Genomic DNA, 18,923 nt, shown 5'->3' with positions numbered 1-18,923 from the left:
ATTATAATGTTGGGCTGTTTTTCTTTTTGAAGCCCAATAATAAAATAGTGAGTCCACATGCTTTTAATATATGTCGTTACAACTAGTAGGTCTTCGTTGTAGCGGGTTCGTACTCCGGTTCGATCACTTGTCGTGAGCTTCGGCAAGTGTGTTAACGAAAATAAAATAAAAAACATTGTGAAAAAACCGAGATACTAAAAAATCAGAATCCAGCTCTGTAATTCTCAGGGTTTATCAAAATCAAAATCAGACCAAGTTTAGACGAAAACGAAAAGTATCAATAAACCCTAAACCCTTTTGAAGTTTAAAAGTTGCGGCTCACCCACCACCCCTAACATCCTCCGTAATCTCTCTTTTTGTTTCTGGTAGAGATGGCTCCAAACTCTGCCAAAGTGATGAAGAGGCACAAGTCACATGAGAAATTTGATAAGAAACGGGATGCGAAGAAGCACAAACGTGTTGCCAATGAGGCTGTTTCCAATCCTTCAGTTGATGATTCAGGTTTTGTTTTGCTCTCTTGCTTTGTTTCTGCAACTGAGCTCAATTTCGTTGTTATACTAACAAAATATTTAAAACTCGTTTTTTTTTTGTGGGTAATTGTATCGTTAGATTCACCTAAAGAAGACTCCATTGAGACTGAATCCGAAGCAGTGGTTTACAGAGAACCGACACAGTACGATAATTTGTTGGCATCTCTTGGTTCATCTAACAAGCTTGTTGCTGATATGAATAAAAGAAGGTACTTTTTTTTTTTTCGTTTTGTTTTTAATAAGTTACAAATGTTAAGTTGGAATCGTTCCTACAGCTATATCCCATTGCTTCATTGTGAACTGGTAGGCTGAACGAACAGTGTCATAGCATTTTGATTCTACATTCATGTTATTCTGTTAAAACTATCATGTCCTCTACTCTTATTTTTTTTGAATCTCCAAATTTTTTTACAGGCAGAGAGAGGAGGAGGGTAAAAGCGATACAGAAGGAGACGATGATGATGAAGATGAGGAAGAGGAGGATAACAGTGGCTCTGAGGATTTAAGCTCTTCTGATGGAGAGGATGATGAGATTCAAGGTAAGTTTTTTCTTACCTAGTATTGCAGATTATTTGTAGTTTCTATTGCCCTGAGACAAATTTGATTATTTTTTCAACTCATTTGTAGTTACTCATCTCTCGCCTATTGGTTCTTAAGTTTTCTTGCAATACAGTTGCTTATTTTTTCAGCCTTTTGCTTTTAACTATGCTTCTCTTTGTCTTTAATAAAGGGGATGATCAGGAAACTCTCAGAGGTCTTTCTGAGGACAGTACACAGGGAAACAATGATAATCAGAGCGAGGAAGAAGATTTCGACGACTGTGAAACGGATGAGGAGCATGAGTTGAGCACCAATGGCCAATCTTTTGTGGATGCTTCTTCATCTATTAGGTAAGGTCAATTTAGATGTTTTTTTTCTGTACAAGTTCGTTTACCCTTAGACGTGCTCATTAATCCAATACATCCATACATTTGTTTTTCAGTGCATTTAGTGAGCACCTTAACCACAAATTATCTAGTGAAGAATTGGAAACTTTACCAAAGGGCAAGTGGAAGTTTAAATGGGAGTCACCTGCCTTTGATATGCCAAATTGCACATGGAAAGGAACGTGTGAAAATTTCCTTGATGTATGTGTTCTGCAAAACCTCTGCCTCAGGAAATAATTATCGCTGCATCCCAACCTAGTAATACGTATTAGTACTAATTCTTTTTATTTTGCAGGGTATTCAGAGTGATAAAACTTATGGCCTCAAGCCTAAGTTATTGAAGCACTGGCTTCAATTATACAAGAAGTCTGGAGGCAAAGATTTGGACTCATCTAAGAGAAGAAATTTTTTCTCCATTTGTAAGTATTAGATTTTTGGAATCACCTATTTCTGGATTCTTTTGTACTTTATTTTATATCCTTTCTGTTTCTTTTATGGTTCTATCACGAAACCCTCTATCACTGATTATTGTATTTAATTTTGTAGGCAACAGCTATATGGATATATTACATTCTAACAAGAAACCCTTTTACAATAAAGGCTCGGAAGAAGACTCAAGTGCCATGGACGCATACCTTATGCATTCTGTGTGTGCACACTTGTATTTTTTTTCTGAGATAATTTATGAGGTTTCCATTTGTCTTAGCATTTCTTCAGGATTTATTGAAGTCAGTTTGTCTTGTGCAGTTGAATCACATCTTTAAAACTAGAGATCTTGTAAAGAAGAATGAAAGTAAAATTGCCAAGCAACGAGAGACCTCTGAAGAGGAAATTCTCTCTGACGATGGATTTATGGACCAAGGATTTACTCGTCCAAAGGTGACCCCTTCTGTTTTTCTGAAAATATTGATACGTTTGAATATGTTACTTGCATGTGAAAATTGGTCTTATCTTTATTGTAAATCCCAGGTACTGATTTTATTACCTTTGAGGAGCATCGCCTTTCGTGTTGTTAAGAGGCTCATACAACTAACTCCAGAATCTCAAAGGGTATATAATTTATAATCCTCTCATCAAATTTTCAATTGACATCTGCTTTGTGACTGTTGCCTTTACTACTCAACATCTCGTGGATGCGCAAATTCTTTAATTTGATTACGACAAATGATGTAGGAAGAATTGTGTCTGTGTGTGTGTGTGTGTGTGTGTTTTTTTCTTCCGGCATATGGGGTGAATGTAGAGTTTTCTGCATTAATATTGTATGTTCTTGATAATGTCTTGAGGTGCCTGTACTCTTTTCAATATCATTCATTGGTTTCAGGGTACTGTAGAACACCTTGACCGGTTTAATAATGAGTTTGGAAGTGAAGAGGGTACTGTTGATGGTGATGAGGAAAATAATTCATCCAAAAATGAAAACTCCATAACACAAAAGTCTTCAAAACCTTCTGATTGGCAAGCCCTTTTTGGTACCAGTAACAACGACGATGAGTTTATGTTAGGCATTAAGCATACAAGGTATATTATTTAGCCTACATTCTCTTTTAAGTTGCAGTATATGCTTTCTATTTGTATATCACTTGGTCGTTGTGCTGATATTTGAATCCTCTTATCAATTCCAGGAAGAGCATTAGGCTGTATGGTGATTTCTATTCCTCAGACATTATTATTGCTTCCCCTCTCAAGTTACAAATGGTAGGCCGTTTATCTATCCTTTTGTAAGATGATTCAGTTATGTAACTTCTTCAATTAGTCGCTTATTAATTTACTCTTGTTAGGCCATTGGTCAAGCAGAAGAAAATAAGGAACGGGATGTTGATTATCTTTCCTCCATAGAGGTACTTTTGTTTATCATTGCCGGCAGAAGATATACAGTAGATAGCAGACGTTGATGCCAACAATGTTCAGTTACATTAGTCTGCCATTGCTTTATCTTGTAAACCTGGTCCATTGCTGCATGTCGTTGCAAATATCTGAAGCTGTATTCTGAATCTCCGTATTGAACTTACTTACTAATATTTCTCTCATTGACTTATGATAGGTTTTGGTTATTGATCATGCAGACATAATCTCTATGCAGGTACGTTGTGGGGTCAGTTTATAAAGTTTTCAAAGATGGAAATATATCATGCCTCCATTTCTTATATTCTTTATTATTATGTTTCAGAATTGGTCGTTCCTTGTTACAGTTGTTGACCACTTAAATAGATTGCCATCAAAACCACATGGTACCAATGTCATGCGAATTAGGCCTTTGTACGAATTTCTCCTGACTTCAAGTTATTTTCTCATGTTTTAGTGTCCAATAGCCTTCAATGTCAGATTTTCTTAATAAATGTTCTTGTATATTCAGGTATCTGGATGGGCATGCACGGTTCTATCGGCAGTCAATAATTCTTAGTTCTTATTTAACCCCAGGTGTTGATCTGCCCTCTTGGTTTCACCTATGGTTAAATTTGTTCTTCGTTTTCCTATATTTTCATAACCCTTATTTATGGTGGAGTTTCCAGACTCTTACTAACCCATATAATATTCTGTTTCAGAGATCAATTCTCTATTCAATCGCCTTTGCTTGAACTATGAAGGAAAGGTGGGCATTCGTTTTTAGCACATTATCCTTATATCTTGCTAGCATATCAGGTGCTTTTTTTTCTTGTTTATGTTATGAACTGAACTATTATATGTCTCCCATACCAAGATTGTAGATTTTAATTATCTATTCTTTATTATTAGTTTTGAATAAAAATTGTATAATGTTTTTGCTTGAATCTATGCAGATGAAGCTGGCGTGTGAATACAAGGGTGTTCTTCAGAAAGTGTTGCTCCCTGTTCGTCAGGTATAAAAGGTTATCTTGCTTAGGCAATAAAAGTTCTAGACATCTTATCTCTCTGTTTGTGTTGCAGATTTATGAAAGATTTGATGCAGACTCCATATCCCAAGTTGATGATGCACGTCTTGAACATTTTACCAAAAAGGTCTTTTTTAAATTTGTTTTGTGGCTTTGCTTATGTAGTATAACTAGCTTTCATGAATAAAATATGTGAAGGATGAGATTGTGCATTATTGCATTTCTTTGTTCGTATACCACTGTAAGTAGGGTCATTGCTTATACAGTATTACACTTTTTAATTAATGTTTAATGCTAAACACAATATTTACTGATTTTGTTCTTCTTTTGATTACAGATTTTCCCAAAAATTAAAGATTCTGTTCAGGTACTCCCATCATTCCAATGCTAAACAATCTTGCTGCCCATACTTTAAGTTGACATAAAACATATAGAATGTCTAACATCAGATTTGGCCAGATAAAAATCTTGTTGTTATCACGTAAATTTGGGAGATTGATTGTTGTATTCTAATCATGCTTGCAGGGAGGAGTAATGATCTTTATCCATTCTTTCTTTGAGTTCGTCAGGCTTAGAAACTTTTTGAAGTCACAGAATGCCTCTTTCTGTCTTCTTGGAGAGTGAGATCATCTTCCCTGTTTTGAAGCTGCTGCTTCTCCGCTATCTGGTTTTCTTTCATCTGATAGTAGTTAATCGTGAATCCTGTTTTCTAGATATGCAAAAAATGCGGATATATCCCGTGCACGAGAACGGTTTTTTGTAGGGAGCCGAAAGATCATGCTTTACACTGAGAGAGCATACTTTTATCGGAGATACAAGGTTTTTTTCTTTCTTCTTCTCAACTTTATCTTTGTTTTATTATGTTCTATGATGAAATTTGTATTCTGACCAGTTTGTCAACTATATGATGATGTTGGTTTGTCGGGTTGCAGATCCGTGGTATAAAGAACTTAATCTTATATTCTCTTCCAGAGCGTAAGGAGTTTTACCCTCAGGTAAGAGCTTCTTAGTCGAATTAATTGCTACACAACTCTTATCAGGAGAAAGACAGTCGGATCTCATCAGTTTAGCTTTAAGTGCAGATAATGAACATGCTTGAAGAAGGATCACATGACATGATGGCCACTGCACTTTTTTCTCGTTTTGATCTGCTGGAGGTACTTATACAATTCCATTTTCAACCTCTTGATGTTTCCTCAGATATACACTATTAGATTTGTTTAAAGGCTAGCTTAACTTAACTCAAACTAGGTACATAGTAATGATATATTTAAGTTTTAATGGCAAGTGTTCTTATGTGGACCACTGTGATGTTAATTGCAGCTGGAAAGGATCGTTGGCTCTGCTTCCGCAAAGAGAATGATCACTTCTGAGAAGAACATCTTTGCTTTCTGTTAAGAACAAATAGTTGTTATCTCTCTATTTTGGTGATCTTAATCGCCCAGTTTTGATTCTACCATTTTCTTTGTTCCGACATACATTATACATTAATCGTTTCAGTCCGAATTGAATGACTCCAATTGATTTAGTTTCATTTCCTTAAAATACGAAAAAAACCAAATAGAGCCGGTCCATACAACAATTATCTTTTGCATTTCATTTTCATTTTATTGTTGCATTTTTGACATTGATAAGTCGATTAATTATCATATGGAGTAAAAAGTGGAAAGCCTAAAGTAAATGAGAAGGAAGAGTCAGCAAAGATCTGCTAATGGCTCCTAGATCGTCGAAGTGCAATATTCAGATCAAGTTTTGTGAGCCAAAGAAACTCAGTGAAAACAAACTTTTTTCTCTTTAAATCAGTTGGAAACAAAGATGTATATATCAGTTTGATTCCTATGATTTATCTTTGTTTGAAGAAAAAAAAAAGGCAATGATAACGAGACTCAGAAAGTGCAGTGATCCTTCAAAACTTGCCTCGCGAGATCAAACGCTCCACTGTGCTTATAGATCAAATGCAGATTGTGTGCAGCTTCTTTGCGTAGGTCACAGTTCACAGGCTTCCTCTCTTCTGCAACATTCGGATCCTCGTTAGGAAGTTTCGGCATTGGGTATTCTTTCTCACAAATCGCTAAAACCTTCTCGTAGTATGAAGCTGCAAGAGTCACTAGTCCTACGTGCTGATACGCTCGAGCAACGTTATACAATGCCTCCTGACTGTTACTGCAGATTCTGAGATTGTTGTACAGAAATGCAAAGCCTTGAGCTAGACACTCATGTCGGTTTTTGAGTCGAAAACCAAGGGCTAAGTTGATTAAAGCAGCTCCTGAAAAGTACCAAAGAGAGGTAACCTTTAATTTAGCTAATTTTGGAAATTTTAGAAAAGTCAAAGAGAAAAATATGAATATACACTTACCCACACAGAGGTTAATTAAAGGACTATCAGGCATAAGTTTATATGCTTCAAGGTATTCTCTTGCAGCATCTTGATGTCGGCTTGTCACGGTGAAGTGATGACCAGCAATTAGAATGGGCGGTACACAATCTCTGTACTTACTCCTTAGATGATGCATGAACTTAGCTTCAGTTGATGCTCTTTTCCCTAATCTGCACACAATAATATGATATTCATACAGTAAAGTCGTAAACAAAATATGCTCACATTACTTTCCAAGTGAAAAGCCGCTCTCTACCTTGAAATGACTCTGTAATAGCAGTTCCAGGCATTCAAACGATATGGATGTTGCTGGATGACAGATCTTACACAGTCAAACCACTGCTTTGGATCCATTGTATCACATGATATTTCTGTAAATATTAAAAGAAGAAAGGGGTGTTAGAGACAGGTTAACCCAGCTGTAAGATCTAAAAGACATGATTTATCAAGATTGTGTTAGGTAATCACTAGCTCCAAGTGACTGAAGCTCCTTTTTTTTCTCAACAGGCAGCATTTTAGCATCCAATCTCCGAGCGAGATTAACTATCTCCAGAGCTTCCCAGTATCTTTGCAGGGATGCCAATGCTTTGCACAACTACAAGACATGTAACTTTAGGAGTCAAGAAAAACATAAAGCAGGATGATATCAAGAAAGCTATACGGTCATAAGCAAGAATAAAAGTATGTAAAAGCAACGACATTTAATATACTAAATAATTGTAAAAGAGAACAGTTAATTACATCAACGAAAAGACGGTGATACTCTTCATCCTTGATAGCTTCTTCCTGAGTTCAAAAGTCAAAGTATAAGCCCAGTTAAAAGACAAACGTATTTTATATTTCAAACAAAGAGGTCAAAATCGGCAATATAATGGTATAAACCAATTACAAAACAGTCAAGGCTGTCACCCACAATATGTAACTTGAAACACAAAAGTCTTCTGGTACAAGCTTTTATCAGGCAACATGGGAAGGTGAAATTGTATGCACATTGATAGTTACCTCAGATTCACTGCAGATATCTTCGTTATGAGCTTTAATAGCAGCTCGTTCTCTAATTCTTCTTGTTTCATTTAATGTTGCCCTGATTTTGCGCCACTTTTTCGGTCCGCCTCTCAACCTTGCTCAACATGTTCCATCAGAAATGTTAATAATAATGTGCAGACAGGAATGACAAGGCTTAAAAGATTATGGTGGATATATGTTATACTTACTGGGAAGATTGAGGATCTCTAGGACGTCGGCGTTTTTTGTTTCTTTGATGTTCTGAAAGAACCAATCGTTTTCTTTTCCCCTTAACCTAAGTTTTACATCAGGCGAATGCAAATACAAAGTAAGTCCAGAATACAAAATAACTTTTTAAGAAAAAACCCTGACAAAATGCTAAATGTTCAGGTGGATCCAAGTAGCTCTTCTTCAAGAAGCCGTAGTTATGTTCAAAATTTCGTTTGCATTTGTTATATGAGAATGCATCCCAAAACACTTAGATATAGGGATATTACCGTCCGCCGCCACACCCACTTAAGAACCAACTGCAGTGCTGTATTGGCGAAGTCCTCAAGCATTCCTTCTGAATGATATATCTGACAAAGATTCATCCTGATCTTTCTGTTTTTCCACCATGCCTTCGGTTTAGCGGTATCAGGATCTACGCTTAGAGAAAATAACCATAATTAGCAATCTTATAACAGATGGTCCAACACAGGAACACAATTGGATGCAAATAACATAACTAACATTTGAGGAAATATTCGACACAGTAAAAGTAACACAATCATTATTTTATTGAAAAATTTCGCATCAAAGCTGCAGAAGCTGTTTAATGAAGTACTGTACCATGAGGACCAAATCTTAGGTAAGATATACACTCGCTCAGACAATACAGGCAGAAAAGAGACTACAATTTTCTCTACTGACCTGGATTTTCCGGAGGAGAAAGCACTAATATAGCTTCATCCCGTTTGCCATTTTCCAGGAGGAGTGAAGCCAGAGTTATGCGAGCATCAACCGTATCCTTGAGTTCATTCAGAGCTGAAGAATATTTCAGTCAGCAACAAATCGAATAGAAACTAATGAGAAACCGAGAAGACTATAGACAATACCATTTCAATTTGCAAGATATAGAAAATCATAAAAAGATTTGAGTTTTGAAACCTCAGAACATCCCATGCAATTAACTATTGACAGAACACTGTGAAATTGTTTCTACACTTGAAAAGAGAGGGCTAAAGATATAATATAAGTATCTACGAGCTCTTTCATTTTAGAAAACACATTACACAAAAACTAAATCAACCTCTTATTCAATGAAAATATGAAAGTACCTTTATAATAGAAAACAATGGCCTGTTCACGTTCTGCCAATGACATATAAGAACGAGCAATTTTCACAAATAAATAGCCATTCTACAAGGAAAACCACAATACGAGTTATCCAAAGGGTGAAGCAAAAGTTGGAAGAGAGGAAACAATGGAGCAGAATTGGTGATTGCCTTACATTCACAGATTCACTGATTGCTTCTAAATAGTATTTGAGAGCAGAGTGAAATTTCCCAATGTTTGTTAGCTCATCAGCCAAATCGGTGATGAGCTCTGGATGTTCAGATACAGCCTCCTGTGGTAGAATGCTTAACACAATCTGCAGATCAGGGAAGCAGCATCATTCACAAGAATAGGTACACAACATCTGACAGCAACAAAAAAATATTTATAGGCAGGTACGAAATCAAACATTGCAAAGATTATTATGAGTCCTCATCCTCTCTCTCTCTTTTTTTTGTTTGTTGTCAATCCTCAGGTTTCAAACAAACAAGGATTGCAACTCCGGGTCATTAAAAGCAGAAGATATGGGTTCCAGAAACACACAAAATTTGGGGAAAATGAGATGGCTTATAGATCTATTACAAGAAATAAAAGAGGATATAGCTTTATAGCAATCACTGAAATAAACGAGTAGCAGTTTTATAATTATAAATATACAAACCTCTGCATGCTCCATTTCTTCAAGGTGAACATGACAGATGGCTTGTCTTATTTTCAAGCTGGAAGATAGTTCTTTTCCTACATTGTAAATCTGGCGCACATCGTGAATATACTTAAGAGCTCTATCATGCGCATTAATTTGCATGAAAACAGAAGCCAGTAAATCCAAGATATCGTGCCCCACTTCAGAGGCATGGGATTTGATATGATCCTCTAAGATGCTCGCTGCTCGTTCACCCTCACCGGATTTAAGAAAATACTGAAAAGACCAAATATGAATAAAAGTTCATAAAATTGGTCAAACCAGCTGTTTTTGTTTTTGTTTTTGTTTTTGTTTTCTGGCAACAGAAACCACATCACATGGATTAAAAATGAGAATAAATTTTAAGTCATTCAGCACATACCTCCGTACCCCACTTGAGTGCTTCAACTCTATCAGGACACCGCCGAAATATTTGCTCATAGGTTTCGGCAGCTTCTCTACATTTTCCAGCATTTAGGCAGAGGTCTGCATATTCATATTTCAAAGGGATATCGTCGGGATCAGCTTGTATTGCTTTGGACGCATAACTCCTTGCTGCAGACATGTTCTCTTGTTCCCTGATATCAATAATTTTTGCTACTTAGCTTGCCAAAATAAAAAAGATTCTAGACAGAAAACAAAAATAGGTTCCCTCCCCCAACCACTTTTTATCTGTATCCTTCTCTTCCTTCTACTCATCTTCCCTAAGGATTCATATCAGCAACTAGACTAAAAATGTTCATTTCATCATTTGTAAGCCCTACAATCTTTGAGTAGGTCCTACTGTCAAAGAATTATGCTGACATCTAGATAGCCATTATTGACAAGCATATAGTAGTAGCAGAAAAATAATTCACGTTTGGCATTTCTGCTGTGCAAGATGATGCAAATGAAGACTGGATTAAACAGAGAGAACTTACTTGAACCTCTCATAAAGTAACTTCCAAAAAGGGGATTTTGGACCTTTGATATTTGCAGCAATCTTTAATGCTTCCGTAGAAGATGATTCAGTCCTACCAAGTTGCTCCGAAACACGTGAAAGGTAATAATATGCTACATCGAAGGTTGGTGCTTGCTTAATAACTTCTAATAAAATAGGTAATGCCTGGAAGAAAGTAAACCCACATAAATCTGGGTCAGTCCCTATACATCAAAGACAGATATACGTGCACAAATACTATTTAGGAAAACGCAGTGTTTCAAATATTTAATAATCAAACCATACTATTACTGTGGAAGAGAAGGAACAAATTATTCATTCAGGAAATTATGAAGTGTGTTCTTTAGCCTCAGTGTTCTCTCGATAAGCATGATACCAACAGAACATATACACTTCACCTAGTTTACCTCACTGTCATGACCATGTGCATGAAGAAATAGAGCCTCCCTAAACCTCTTTAAAATGTCAGGTGCAACTCCTTTCCTTGACCCAACTCTTCTACCCTTTTTTCTATGCTGCATAAGGATAGAAAGAATTATTTAAAAAGAAGTGACAGGATATGTCGTATTGCCAGCTCGATATGAATACATTTTGACCTATCCTATAATTTCGTTGGAGTGTAGCACGGGAGAATATACAAGGGAAACTCGTGCTTCTCTTTCATTGTGGTTAGAGAAAAAAAAATGCACCTCAAGTGCTGTTTTAGAACTAATGCCTAATAATAGACAAATGGTAATAGCTATTGCTGCAAGAGACAGATTTAAAAGACAATGTAATGTAAGTTAACGTGTGAATATAGCATATATATATTAGCTATCTAGAAAATACACACCTTCCTGGATTTTCGTCGGCGACCAGAAGATACAAATTCCATGAATCCCTCCACGCCCGAGGTGCTATTCGAGATGTTAACAGCATCACTGTCACATTTACAAACAAATAACCAGCTCAAAAGAATGTAGAGTAACGCAAGGGAAGTACTTGACCAACAAATCTATCTAAAGGGGATATTCGAAGAATGTTGGTAATTATAAAGCAGGATAAAACTAATGGGTATGCATATTTGCACTTCGAGTTTACCAACAAGTGCTTTTTGAATCTGAGGGATCCTCACGCAAGAAAGTTACGTAACCAAAACACATTGAGAGAATCTTAAAAAATTGCTTCATTGAATTGCACAGTCTCAGAATCATTGAAACATTGTACTCAAAAGAAAAAAAGATAGAGAGAAACTAACCGTTGAGAATCAGCAAGTGCTTTGCGTCTCCTCTCAGCCAGAGCTTCATACTCAAGTCGTTCAAATGTACTAGGAATTTCACCTCCAGCTTCAAATTCATCCCCTTCTTCTGAATCATCTCCATCATCATCATCATCATCATCTACCAGACCTTCTTCATCACTGTTCACGTCTTCATCATCACTACAATCAACACCAAGTACTTCCTCTTCACACCCCATATTTCTTGGACCTTCTTCTAACTGAGAAAACAAGTTTCCCTCATCTCCTCCCACCACACCCTTTCCTTTATTTTCCATCCTTTCAATAAGAGAAGAATAAACAAATCAAAAACTTTCTTTAGGACTTTACTTTTCTCAAACTTCACTATCTTCTAAAAAAAAAACATCCCAAACAAGGAATCAAAACAAATCGAGATGATATCTACTGGAAGCTACAAAACTGCCACGGAGATGCTGACGCACTGACATGGAAGCTGCCTAGGGGTCTTAGCCTACTCAACTATTAAATAGGATATCGAAATCCCTAATTTGTTTATGGGATCATGAATACCCGAAGAAATTGTTTACCTGGAAGACAAGGAGCTCGTCGAACTGGAGTTCTTCGCCGTCGGGAACGTGACTAGTCGCGGCGGTGTTAGAGAGAATACGATATCCTGAGATCAAATCATTGTGTAGACACCTTTTAGTTATATACGGTCTATAGAACTTTGTTGATAAGCAAGGCAAAAAGGTTTCGTGGTGTAGCTGGTTATCACGTCAGTCTAACACACTGAAGGTCTCCGGTTCGAACCCGGGCGAAGCCATTACTAATTTTGTATTGTTATTAAAAAATAGTTTAAGTTCCTTAACAAAAATAATCGCCGCTGCCGGGGATCGAACCCGGGTCACCCGCGTGACAGGCGGGAATACTTACCACTATACTACAACGACTCTGTTGTTAGCTATGGAGATACATAACTGATGTTCAATTTTGCAACAGATACTCTAAAATTTGTGCTCTTCTAAAACATACGTATTCAAAAGTCAAAACGTATTTACATATGCTCTGTCTTGTAAGTTGTAACATTACTAATTTGCTAATACAAAACTATTGACTAATTTTCAAAGAGGATTTTGTATTAAATTACATTATTAATAGTTTAACAAGTCAAAGAAAATCAAAAGTAAATTACTCACACCATTTAAATGCATTGTCTAGAAGTTAAAACCAGATGGTTTTACAATAAAGAAGAAGAAGTAAAACCAGACATTACTGAAAGTAACTATATATATATATAATTAGTATTATCATAACAGAAAAAAGAGTCTATCTATTCAAACCATTTCAACTACAACTATAATAATCTCATAGATTACATTGCTAATTTAAAATCTCTAAAATTAATGCAAATAAAAAGAGAATAAAAATGAAAGACCAAGATATTTAAAATTTTTCCATAAAAATTCCCCATCTAATTTTAATTTGGAAGTTTAATACCCAATGTTATTTGATTGGAACTAAAATGCATGGTTTATTAAATTTTGGTCTATTAATACATTAAGTATATACAAATTGTCAAATCGAATAAACCGTTTAATCGGATTGATGGAATCACTAAACCGAGGTTGACGAAATTACTAATCCCTAAACTCACGGGTAATTTGGGGTTATCCAAAGACTGCATTGTCTTTTGCTATTATCCCAAATCGAATTGGGATCGATAAACCCTAAGTTTAGTGTAATTCCATTAACCCCGGTTTAGTGATTCCGTCAATCCGATTACCGTTTGTTAAGCGGTTTCTTCGATTCGACAATTTTTATATACTTGATGTATTAATAGACAACAAATTAATAAACCATGCATTTTGTTTCCAACCAAATAACATTGGGTATTAAACTTCCAAATTAAAATTAGATGGGGAACTTTTATGGAATTTTCACGTTTATTATACTAAGAAAAGCATTTCGTCGTCGCTTTCTCTTTATCTCTTTTTTTTTTTTTCCTTCCTCTCTCTCTCTCTCTATTTCCTCTGTGATGTACGAAGCACGTTAATGGCGGCTCCTTATTTCACACAAATCAAAATGACAGCATCTTCACTAAACCCCCTCATGTATTCCTTTCTCATCTTCTCTCTACTAACGTTTTCTCTCCTCTCATTCGTCTCCGCCATCTTCTTTCTTCACAAAGCTTCTCTCCGCAGAGCTGCTCTGTATGGACAGAAACTCATATCCGAATCAGAAGCTGAACTCGAACCAGAATCGAATCCTTGCGAGATTTCGGACGTAGCCCAGTACCAGACCCGCGAAGATGATGGCTCGACCCATTTGACGAATTCGCGTCTGTACGAGTTACTGCTCTCCGATAAGAAGGATGAATCGGACTGGGAGGAAGATGAAGGAGTGTCTGCGAAGAAGAAAAAGAAGAGGAAGCGAGTTAAGAAGAAGAAACCAGAGCTAAAAGGGGGAGACAAAGATGAACCCGGCGCCGAAAAGCAGGCTGGCGAGAGAGATACCATGTCTCGCTCGATTTCGATTCCGGATACCAAACCGGAGTTTGTTTGTTTGTACCCTTTTACCTCGACGAGCAGTGCTACGCAGAGGAAGATTAAGCAGCAGTACGATCAGCTCGTCATATGCAATACTGCCAAAGGATTGACTCTAGCTCAGGTCAGCTTCTTCTTCTTACCTTAGCTTATATCTACTACTGCAAATACAAACTGCTCGTTTATTTGAAAACTTAAATCGAAGTCAAAATGTGTTATTGTCTACTTAGCCTGTGTTTGTGATTTCCTTAAGCTATAGGCTTCAATCAACATCTTATAGCCTCTGTGGTGTTTGTTCTTTATCCTATACTAACTCAGTTGATGAACAAAAGGACTTTTGAGTTGGGGATTTTAGTACTCTCTACCATCAGCTTGCTTCCTTGTGATATAACAGAATGATTTACTTCAGTCTAGCCTTTGGATTATTACTACAATGTTCCATCCCAGTTGAGTTTTTAGATAATGATACTCTTTTGCAGGTTGGGGAGTTTGCTAATTGTTTGATAGAAGCCAAAAATGAACTACAACACAAGTAAGTTAACACTATCATTATTGAATTATATCATTCTGATCCATTTTCTTTGTTCTTCCTACGTTTTGAGGACACAGGAATAACTAATAGCTGCTTCGTGCTCAATGCTTTGTCATAGATTCCGATTTTTGTTGCTTGTCTGGGTCTTTTCTTCTTCAGTGACGCTGATTTAAGCCTGCTTGTCACTATGGTAGGTCACAAGTAATCAAGCGCAAGTTTTCGATAACAAAAGCCCTTCTCTTCAAGGCGGATAGATCATCCTTTGACCGACTTCGTCAACAGGTGATCATCAATACCCATCTGTTTTTTTCCTTTTCTTTTCCAGTCTGTTGGTTTTAAAGTAAATTGTAATGTTTGTGTGTCATCAGATCTATAAGCTGGAGATGGAACAAAAAAGAGTAGAAGAAGATGCACTTGTATATAATTGGCTCCAGCAACAGCTAAAACTTTCACCTGCATACAAAAAGGTTAAACCAAACTCAGTCACTTGTTTTTGTAGATTGTGGCGTATGTGTCCGATACCTCAAAATCTATTCGACAATGTTTCTGATTCTTGTTGATGTCTGCTAAACCAGTAGAGTCTTATATGTGCATTTCATGTATTGGATTCTGTTAGCATGATTGAGAGTTTTCTTGATATTTTTGGTTTCCTTTTTGCTCAACTATAGTCATAGCCATGAATACTCTTTCTGATACTGTAGGTTCTTGAAATAAGCGCCTCCATGGAACTCAAAGACAAATCAAGTACAGAGTTAGACAATCCAGATGATGAGTTTTCAGACATCTCCTTCGAAGAGCTATTGGAACAGGAGAAGAAAGACTCCTTTTGGTCAGCATCTCTCTCTCTGCTCAAGCTTATTAGTAAATCTAGATTACCTGCTCCATAAGCGAATAAACTCATAATCAGGATCGTTTTCTTAAGATCTCGAAACTTTGATGTTTTTCTTACGACATATTGCTCAACTTCTCCAACCATCTTGCCCTCCACACTTGTGGTTGTTCTCAGGCATAAAAATGGAAGACTGCGAACTTGCAGAACATGATTTGGTGGGATTGTAACTGCCGTGAGTTCAACAGGGAAACTGAAGCCTTTATGTTCTCTCCTTTTTGGTGCTGTGTATAGAGAGACAAAACCAGCTTCCTCCATAGGTGTAAAGTCCTCAGACACAATGATTTTCACATACCCGGTTTTCAAATCGATTTTTGTGGGTTCGGTTTGAATCAAATTAATTCGGTTAATATGGATTGAACCAAGTCCAAACGTGCATCTCTTACATTTCCTTCATCTCTTTTAAAGGTTAAATGCACCTTAACCGACCCGTAGATTATCTCCGTTCCGAAATTAGATTTAAACCGAAGGCATTGGACTGGCCACTCACCCACTGGCCCAGTGAATTTTGTTTCCAATCCATAAAGACAAAAGAAAAAAGAAAAAAAAAAATGTCAACTTCGGCCTCGAAATGTGAGAATATCGGCCACAGTGTTACTACAAGTAGAACACTTGCCAATGGCCAAGCCTTTGGTTTCATTATCTCATCTTCAAGAGCCATGGCTTTGTGCTCCATCTTCTGCCCTCGTATCCCTCTTCGATTTAGACCAAAACCCATTTCCCCCTTGCTCTCAAAACCTCTATTTTCTCTCTCTTATAGGGTTTACTCTTCCCTCCAATCTACCAAAGGTAATTTCTTGCTTTCATACAACTGTTGCCTGCCCAATTTCCACATGCACTCTTGTCCTGAATTATGAATTGTGTTTAAATCTACGAAATGACCATTATCTGTTTATCCCTTTTTGGGTAGTCTCTTATCTGTGGAATTATTGTTTGTATGACACCCAGATGAACTTGGAACTGTTAGCATTGGGTTTCTTGGTATGGGAATCATGGGTTCTCCAATGGCTCAAAACCTCATCAAAGCTGGGTAACTGAAGTTTTTGACTTTGGGATAAATTTATCTTATATGTTGACTGTATAATTCAAATCAATTTTGCTACTTTACCTCTTCTTGATGTATTGATGAATGATGATGCGTACCACTCCTGGGGCTGGTTGTTAGGTGTGATGTGACTGTATGGAATCGAACTAAGAGCAAATGTGATCCACTCGTTGGATTAGGAGCGAAGTAAGAGTTTCAATGCTTCTTTCAAAGATTGACAATTGACTGATTAATGATTTATTCCAACTGAGGTTTTGCTGCTAATTTAAACTGTTAAAGGCAAAACTTCTGATGGTGAAAGTTTCTCTTGTTTCCTAGGTACAAGTCTTCTCCTGAAGAAGTGACTGCAACTTGTGATCTCACGTTTGCTATGCTTGCTGATCCTGAAAGTGCAGTGCGTATGTCTTCACTTTTGTTTGCTTCTCTTCTGCTTCTTTCACTCCATATTTAAATAGAACTTGTGTTTCGCATTCCGTCAGATTGATGTTGCCTGTGGAAAGAATGGAGCCGTATTTGGAATTAGTTCAGGAAAAGGGTACCTACTCCTTCATGAGATCTATGTTCGATTTAACGTGGTTGTGTTGAATTGTTACAAGATATCTGTATTTTCTCATGTAACTACCGCAGAGTTCGCAGTCATTCTTTTTCTTTTTCTTCTTGAAATCAATCTAGTAATTTGTCCCATACTTTATTGTAAAAATGGGACTTGTCTGCTAATGCAGGTATGTTGATGTCTCAACCGTTGATGCTGCCTCATCGATGCTAATCAGCAAACAAATAAAAGACACCGGCGCATTGTTTTTGGAGGTAAAGATTCTTATCGATGTTTGGAATCACCAATTCAAGTTGTAGCATATCAGGTGACTTCATTCATCTCTAATGATATTGACAGGCACCAGTTTCCGGTTCCAAAAAGCCAGCGGAAGATGGGCAGTTGATATTCCTCACTGCAGGTTAGTAATAGCTTTACTTACTCCTCGCTGTGTGTACACAAATAATATATCATTATTATTCGTATCAGATTTTTTTGTTTCACGGGGGACTTGCCTGTGTCATATAACATGGTTGAATGAAAAGAAAATTGAAGGGTATCTGCCACTTAATATTTCAGGTGACAAGCTGTTATACGAAAAAGCGTCTCCTTACTTAGACATCATGGGAAAGGTATGTCTTTTGCCTGTGTTTTGCTTTCAGTTCTTTTTTCTTCTGTAAATAAACCATTTTCATTACTAGTTTGCATTATATGATCCAGTCAAGATTCTATTTGGGTGAAGTTGGTAATGGAGCAGCAATGAAACTTGTCGTCAACATGATCATGGGAAGGTATCATTTGACCATCTATATATGGCTTAATTTCTTGGCAAATCCCAGATTCTTCTCCTGATCTCTCCTCTCATACTCATGCAGTATGATGGCATCATTCGCGGAGGGAATACTTCTAAGCCAGAAAGTTGGACTCGATCCAAATGTACTGGTCGAGGTAATTAAACACCATTACTTACCTGAGATTTTCTTCCCAAATTCCATTGTAAACCCTGGGAAAAAACCATGCAGGTTGTCTCACAGGGAGCTATCAATGCGCCAATGTACTCGCTAAAAGGTCCTTCTATGATCAAGTCAGTGTACCCAACGGCTTTCCCATTAAAACATCAGCAGAAGGTTTGTGTACCTGGGTTGTTTACTTGTTTAGATCCTCACAAAAACTCTCTAGTTTGCTGAGACCGTTTATGATTTCCATGCACGTATAGGATATGAGACTTGCACTTGGACTAGCGGAATCTGTATCTCAATCTACTCCGATTGCAGCTGCTGCAAACGAGCTCTATAAGGTTGCAAAATCTTATGGATTGAGCGATGAAGATTTCTCTGCGGTTATTGAAGCACTAAAAGCTGCAAAATCCAGAGAGGCTTAACTAAAGATTTGTTCAATGTGTGAAAGAGAGTTTCATAATTGTATGAAAGTTTTCATCTTTACAAAGACAGTCTATTGAAATTGAACCAGTTAAAAGTGTCAAACACAAGTCAACCTTTGATCTCCTTATGTTGTTGACAAGGCGACAAGAAAATTG

The 18,923-nt window shown here is 37.0% G+C and overlaps 4 protein-coding genes and 2 non-coding genes across 6 annotated transcripts; 4 read left to right on the top strand and 2 right to left on the bottom strand.

The window, feature by feature from the left end:
* The first annotated feature begins 157 nt into the window (after nt 1–157).
* On the top strand, nt 158–5,843 carry LOC17899926 (U3 small nucleolar RNA-associated protein 25). Its single transcript, XM_006304820.2, has 25 exons — nt 158–274; nt 370–501; nt 610–739; nt 945–1,069; nt 1,261–1,420; nt 1,513–1,657; nt 1,752–1,875; nt 2,003–2,103; nt 2,204–2,335; nt 2,426–2,506; nt 2,778–2,974; nt 3,079–3,151; nt 3,235–3,294; nt 3,498–3,536; nt 3,624–3,712; nt 3,810–3,874; nt 4,000–4,046; nt 4,234–4,293; nt 4,361–4,432; nt 4,643–4,672; nt 4,831–4,925; nt 5,019–5,124; nt 5,238–5,300; nt 5,388–5,462; nt 5,629–5,843. The coding sequence occupies exons 2-25, from the start codon at nt 372–374 to the stop codon at nt 5,701–5,703; spliced, it is 2,274 nt and encodes a 757-aa protein (XP_006304882.1). The 5' UTR covers nt 158–274; nt 370–371; the 3' UTR covers nt 5,704–5,843.
* A 231-nt stretch (nt 5,844–6,074) lies between these two features.
* LOC17896754 (general transcription factor 3C polypeptide 3) lies at nt 6,075–12,527 on the bottom strand. The gene is made up of 18 exons (XM_006306673.2): nt 12,433–12,527; nt 11,864–12,163; nt 11,459–11,546; nt 11,034–11,141; nt 10,607–10,791; nt 10,069–10,264; nt 9,666–9,923; nt 9,180–9,320; nt 9,007–9,088; nt 8,600–8,713; nt 8,185–8,330; nt 7,897–7,982; nt 7,685–7,802; nt 7,424–7,468; nt 7,151–7,277; nt 6,939–7,053; nt 6,662–6,852; nt 6,075–6,571 (listed from the first exon to the last, which is right to left on the bottom strand). The coding sequence occupies exons 2-18, from the start codon at nt 12,160–12,162 to the stop codon at nt 6,192–6,194; spliced, it is 2,679 nt and encodes an 892-aa protein (XP_006306735.1). The 5' UTR covers nt 12,163; nt 12,433–12,527; the 3' UTR covers nt 6,075–6,191.
* A 67-nt stretch (nt 12,528–12,594) lies between these two features.
* Nucleotides 12,595–12,668, top strand: TRNAV-AAC. The gene has a single exon. It is a non-coding gene; the product is annotated as a tRNA-Val (tRNA).
* A 55-nt stretch (nt 12,669–12,723) lies between these two features.
* Nucleotides 12,724–12,795, bottom strand: TRNAD-GUC. The gene has a single exon. It is a non-coding gene; the product is annotated as a tRNA-Asp (tRNA).
* Nucleotides 12,796–13,840: 1,045 nt separating this feature from the next.
* On the top strand, nt 13,841–16,181 carry LOC17897038. Its single transcript, XM_023789048.1, has 6 exons — nt 13,841–14,512; nt 14,868–14,920; nt 15,115–15,202; nt 15,289–15,387; nt 15,622–15,749; nt 15,927–16,181. Exons 1-6 carry the CDS (start codon nt 13,898–13,900, stop codon nt 15,961–15,963), a joined length of 1,020 nt encoding a protein of 339 aa, XP_023644816.1. The 5' UTR covers nt 13,841–13,897; the 3' UTR covers nt 15,964–16,181.
* A 164-nt stretch (nt 16,182–16,345) lies between these two features.
* Nucleotides 16,346–18,891, top strand: LOC17900051 (glyoxylate/succinic semialdehyde reductase 2, chloroplastic). Its single transcript, XM_023789045.1, has 12 exons — nt 16,346–16,598; nt 16,758–16,839; nt 16,975–17,040; nt 17,173–17,248; nt 17,334–17,389; nt 17,577–17,661; nt 17,747–17,807; nt 17,966–18,018; nt 18,107–18,177; nt 18,262–18,334; nt 18,409–18,513; nt 18,603–18,891. The coding sequence occupies exons 1-12, from the start codon at nt 16,361–16,363 to the stop codon at nt 18,765–18,767; spliced, it is 1,131 nt and encodes a 376-aa protein (XP_023644813.1). The 5' UTR covers nt 16,346–16,360; the 3' UTR covers nt 18,768–18,891.
* Nucleotides 18,892–18,923: the final 32 nt, after the last annotated feature.

Source organism: Capsella rubella, unplaced genomic scaffold, assembly GCF_000375325.1.
Source record: "Capsella rubella cultivar Monte Gargano unplaced genomic scaffold, Caprub1_0 scaffold_1, whole genome shotgun sequence".
NCBI classification, from domain to species: Eukaryota; Viridiplantae; Streptophyta; class Magnoliopsida; order Brassicales; family Brassicaceae; genus Capsella; species Capsella rubella.
Note: the sequence above shows the minus strand (reverse complement) of the source record. Positions and strands in the feature narration are given on the sequence as shown.